Genomic DNA, 5,141 nt, shown 5'->3' on the forward strand with positions numbered 1-5,141 from the left:
TGGATCTCTTCTAAACGTCTTTGTGTCCCTCTCTACTCAATTTATTCTGTCTGTTTTCCTCTAAGCCTCAAGATCTCACTCTCCCTCTGTTATTCTTCACCCCCTCCCAGTTGGGTGCCTCCCCCTCTTAGGTCATCCCTCCTGCTAGGGAGCCTCTCCATTTCTGACCCCTCCCCACCTCCTCCTAAGCAGCCACCTCCCCTTCTCCCTTCCCCCACAGCCCACCTCTAGTTCCTTCTCCTGCCCCCTCCCTAGACCAGACCAGCTAAGTCCTATTCCATTTTTAGATGACTGATTATGATACTAGCTGAACTTTATTCACAGCCTGAATTTACAGCTGTTCCTTCCTTTCATGCCCCATCCACCAAACACACCCAGTCGTTTCAACATGACAAATTCCTTACACACAGCGTGTCATGGCCACAAAAATTTGTATTTTTCAGGACAAAACAACAGTTATGCTGGCAAAGATGTTGGATTAACAGGGACCCTAAAGCTTTCAATACACTGAAAAGTAACATTATTTTGCATGTCTACAAAGTACACATTTGTTTTCACAAATGTGGCAAAGTTTACCCTAACAGTTAGGACTTTTTCACCAAATCATAGACATAGATATGGAAATCATCATCAAACTTGATGAAATACACAGAAGGTTTGGCTTCCACTTGGTGAATGACCATGCCGATCCGTTTGGAGCCATCTTCTTTGGTATATTCCACATGTTTACCTATCAGGCCATCTACAACTCCTCCTGGCTCCCTCTCTGCTGGAGGAGACTCACTGGACTCTGGCATGATACGGAGGTCTCCTTCTTTATAATCATCTAGAAGCTGGTACATGTACAAGACAGGATCTTTCTCATACGTAATATAAAACCAGGCTTTCATGATAGGTGCTTGGGCCAAGACCATTCCTCTCCATTCATCCTTAGAACCATGCTCACCCTCAAACATATGTTCCACAGCTTTACCAATTATGGTATTTGCAAGGTTTGCATCACTGACTTGAGATGATGCCACCCTGTCGGAAAGAATTTTAAGAGACAAAACTCTTTCATCTCTGTGAAGTTCCAGTCCATAGACACAGTCAATTCCATCATATTTCACCAGATAAAGAGAAGGATTTATAGGCACCTGATCCAGAACGGTTCCTTTCCACTGGGTGATGGGCTCATCGCCTTCCTTCCATCCGTGTGAAATCCTGCAGCCCACGATGTTCCTGCGGGGCTGGGACGAAGGTCTGCCTCTCTGCTTCTTTTGGGAGGCTTTTCTCTTCGTCATGTTTGCAGACCCAGTGGCCCGTCCTGCGACTGCCCTGGTTTGTTGCCCTTCGGCCTCCTGCGAGTTGGGGGTTTTCATGTCTGCAGGAGGAGGAGAGAAGATAAGAGAGGAACATTCAATATGCCATAAGGTGAAGTTCTCCCGACAGCGTCGTCTCCAGGTACCCTGCGCCAGCGCCTAAAATTTCCCCATGAGCCTGGCAGCAATGCTGGAAATCCTGGCTGTGCGCCTGAAAGTGCTCTCCCTTCTAGGTTCCTTGAGGCTGCGGGAGAAGGCGGCAGCGGCAGTGGTGCTGCCTGGGGTTAGGAACCCTGCAGGAGGGGGCGGGCTACCTCCTTGTTCAGAGACCCCAGCCTCCGTCACCCGCCACTGGCGCCCACTCTCAATCCCCTGCAAAACCCCTATCCCTCCACCGCCCTGACCCGCATGCACTCGCTCACTGTCCTCCTGCTCTGAACACCCCAGTCTGCTACCCACACGCCCCCGTCCACCCCCACTCTCTTTCGTGGCCCCCAGCGCCCTCGCCTCCCCGTGCTCACCTTCAATGTCTTGCTTGATTCCTTACGCTATTCCCCTTTCCTACTGCACATTGCACTCCCCCCTCCCACCCCGGCGCCCGCCTCCACCCCTTATCTCCTGCAGGAGTCCATCCCATCCCCCTTTTCCATCCCAGCGCCCACCAATGGCCTTGCCTTGCCTGGCGTCCACCGCCCCGGATCTCGGGCTTCACGTGTGCAAATCGGACACCTCGCAGCTTCCTTTGCGGTGAGCCTGCGTCCAAGAAGGATCCGCAGGCGAGGAGCCGGGTGTTTGCAAGAGCTGGAAGGGGAGGATCCTTAGGCGAGGAGCGTGTTTAGGAGGGCGCCGGAGCAGGCGAGGAGGATGGCGGCGGTGTCTTCAGCACTCTGCTCTCGGGCCCTCCGCCTCCCCCTTGGTGGTGGCAGCCCCTCTGCCACATGGGGCTCCCACCAGCCGCTACTGGTGCAGTAGTCTCCTCCCTCTTTCTTCATAGGACTAGGCTCTTAGTTTCCTGTTAGTGAAGAGGGCTCCCCTTCCTGCTAAACCCTATGCTGCCAGCCTCCATTGCCCTGGAGCCACTCCTAGGCTGCTCCTCTCCTTTCCAAAATTTAGATCTCTGGAAACTCTAGGTGGTCTTTTCCTCTGCAGGTACTTCCCACCTCCACCCTCTCAGGCTCTCTAGCTCCACCCCTCAGCTGGCCTGCTAGGGTGCCTCTTAATATTTCACACGTTCTTCACGTTTTTTGCCCACACAAGTTCACACAAAACATATATGGATACAGAAATCCTTTATATTCATACACAAATATATTTATGTGCATACATATTTTTCTGTATATTTCTGATATTCATATTCACAGATATATAATCCTAAATACACCCCTTTTCCCAATCACATAACGCACAGGCATCTTTTTTGGTATACAACTACACAGAAATACATATAATGAGAATTTCTCCAACGCATGTGTAGGCTCTTTTAGATTTGGAGATTTAGCTTGGAAAAATAGTGACTTATTTTAAGCTTAAAGAGTTATTTTTTTGTGTGACTCCAATTTGTAACAAATCTTATCCAGTTTTGCATAAAGTGACATTTATTTTGTATCTTGTTTGTATCCTTTTTGTTACTTATAGTTTTTTTCCACCATATCACATAATTCTTTAAAATATCACTATTATGGTGTCATATCAGTAAGAAAGCAATCTCAAACTGATTTAAAATAACAGTAATTTATTGGGTAATTATTTGAATAATCTAATAGGTGTCAGATTGGGCTTAATCTAAGTGCTCAGTGTTATGGGCTGAATCGTTTCCCCTGCAAATTCGTATGTAGAAGTCTTAGCCCCCAGTACCTCAGAATGTGAATGTATTTGGGAGTAGTGTCTTTAAAGTGGTATTTATAGTGAAATGGGGTTCCATGGGTAGGCTTTAATGTAATATAACTTGTGTCCTTATAAGAAGAGTTGATCAGAATGCAGACATACCTGGAAGAACAACCATGTGAAGATAGAGAAGATGGATATCTGGAACTCCAAGGAAAGTGGCCTCAGAAAAGAATCAACCCTGCCGACACCTTGATCTTGGACTCATAGCCTGCAGAACTGGGAGAAAATAAATTTGTGTTGTTTAAGCCACTGAATCTGTGGTACATTTTTATGACAGCCCTAATAAATGAATATATTCAGTGCTGTCACCAAAAACCTACTTTTGTTCCATCTTCTATTTTCTCTGTGTTGTCAGTTTCATTCTGAAGCTTATGTTACAATATGGCTGTCAGCAACTTTGGGAATTATATGCTCCCTTATTCATATCCAGTGACAGAGAAAACCTTTTTAGAGCAACTTTTGATCAAAATTTTGCTTTACTTTGATTGGGAACTTCATAGGTCATCTGCCTGTCCTTGTACTATGGCCAAAGACAATGCTGTGTCCACTTATTTTAGTTTCAGTTTATATACTTATTTCAGAAAAAATCACATTAACAAAGTGAATCTGTTTGAATAATTGGCTCATGCTAATCAAGTGCCACTCCCGAAGTTGGGGTTGGGGTCAATCCCACAAAAATTGCATAGGTCCTATACAATGAAGGAGGATTGAAATGGATACTGGTAGAGTAATCAATAATGTCCCCAGCAATTCCACGTTATTATTTTGAAAGACAGTCTAAAAGTTTTTATTCTTCTAAAATTTGTGTTTCTCTGATTCTACTCTTAAAACTATGTGACTGCCAATTAATTGCAGATTTGTTCATATTTCTTTGATGAGGTAGTAATAATTTATCCCCTTTCAAAATTTTTATTCCTAAATTTTTGCAACTTGTTGGTATATTGACATCATCCCCTGTTGTTGAGTTTTGTTTATAAAAATCTTTCACAGAGAATCAAACCAGCCTCTTTTACAGTTATCCTTTCATATTCATGGTTTTGAATTATCTGACCCCATAAGGGTAACCAGTAGGGTAAGACTAGTATCTTAAATGTTCCAAGGCATCAAAGTTCACTCTGTACTTAGAAACCAACACAAATATCCTCTCCTGAAAACACAGCTTTCTGATCTCCTTTTGTTGAGGGTCACCATCTTCAAGGGAATCTTGAATAACTAACAAGTCCTAACTGACGTACCTTCTTGGGAATTAAAGTTGATGCAGGAAGAATTTGATAATAGTCCCATTGAGTATCTACAGAAGGGACTTTGGTGTTGTCCTAGAAAGTGTTTCTCCAGTGCCACTACAGCTAGAAACTATGCAGTGTGCAGGAATGGTCCCTTAAATACCACTGAGGTATTACATTTCCCAACTGTTTTCACTTATCCCACCTTGTGCTTTATCCAAACTACAAAGATTTTAAGGCCAAATATATTTCTTATATGCTATCTTCTCTTTCGTCTTGGCCTTATTTATTCATTTCTCAAACTGACTCCCACATCTTGCCAGTTGCCTTTGAGATCCCATTGCCCACAACTTTCAGGTTTCTTGTCCTCCTTTAAAACAGTTATTACACCCCAGATTCACCCAGAAAATCTCAAAACTGACTGCACTTTCTTCATTTTCCATGTATTAACTTGACCATACATCTATTAACAAATTCCGGTTAAATTCCTTGAGCTGAACATGTATAATGGCATTGCATGGAGCTGTGGTACAAACTCAATCTCGAAGAAAGCAAGGACCATTCCACATCTAAGGTTTTTGGTCACTGGCCTAGCACTCTACTTTTAAAACACAAGTTTTTAGGCAACACAGTTACAGTGATCTTTAAGAAAGGGGGAAAGTTATTGATGCCCCCAACTTCCATTTCCTCATCATATCATATTGAGTTCCTCACTTTCCTTGGTTTGCTG

The 5,141-nt window shown here is 44.1% G+C and overlaps 1 protein-coding gene across 2 annotated transcripts; it reads right to left on the reverse strand.

Annotated features, from left to right (window-relative positions):
- Positions 1-295: 295 nt before the first annotated feature.
- On the reverse strand, positions 296-2,276 carry LOC103018360 (spindlin-2). 2 transcript variants are annotated; one of them, XM_007191245.2, is made up of 2 exons: positions 1,976-2,276; positions 296-1,363 (listed from the first exon to the last, which is right to left on the reverse strand). In XM_007191245.2, exon 2 carries the CDS (start codon positions 1,359-1,361, stop codon positions 585-587), a length of 777 nt encoding a protein of 258 aa, XP_007191307.2. In that variant the 5' UTR covers positions 1,362-1,363; positions 1,976-2,276; the 3' UTR covers positions 296-584. The 2 variants fall into 2 exon arrangements, with proteins under 2 accessions (XP_007191307.2, XP_057394336.1); XM_057538353.1 differs by lacking the exon at positions 1,976-2,276 and adding an exon at positions 1,823-1,870.
- Positions 2,277-5,141: the final 2,865 nt, after the last annotated feature.

The sequence above is a fragment of the Balaenoptera acutorostrata genome, chromosome X (assembly GCF_949987535.1).
Source record: "Balaenoptera acutorostrata chromosome X, mBalAcu1.1, whole genome shotgun sequence".
NCBI classification, from domain to species: domain Eukaryota; kingdom Metazoa; phylum Chordata; class Mammalia; order Artiodactyla; family Balaenopteridae; genus Balaenoptera; species Balaenoptera acutorostrata.

Excerpts from the sequence above, each read along its gene's own strand:
- LOC103018360 (XM_007191245.2), bottom strand. The coding sequence starts at position 1,361 with ATGAAAACCCCCAACTCGCAGGAGGCCGAAGGGCAACAAACCAGGGCA.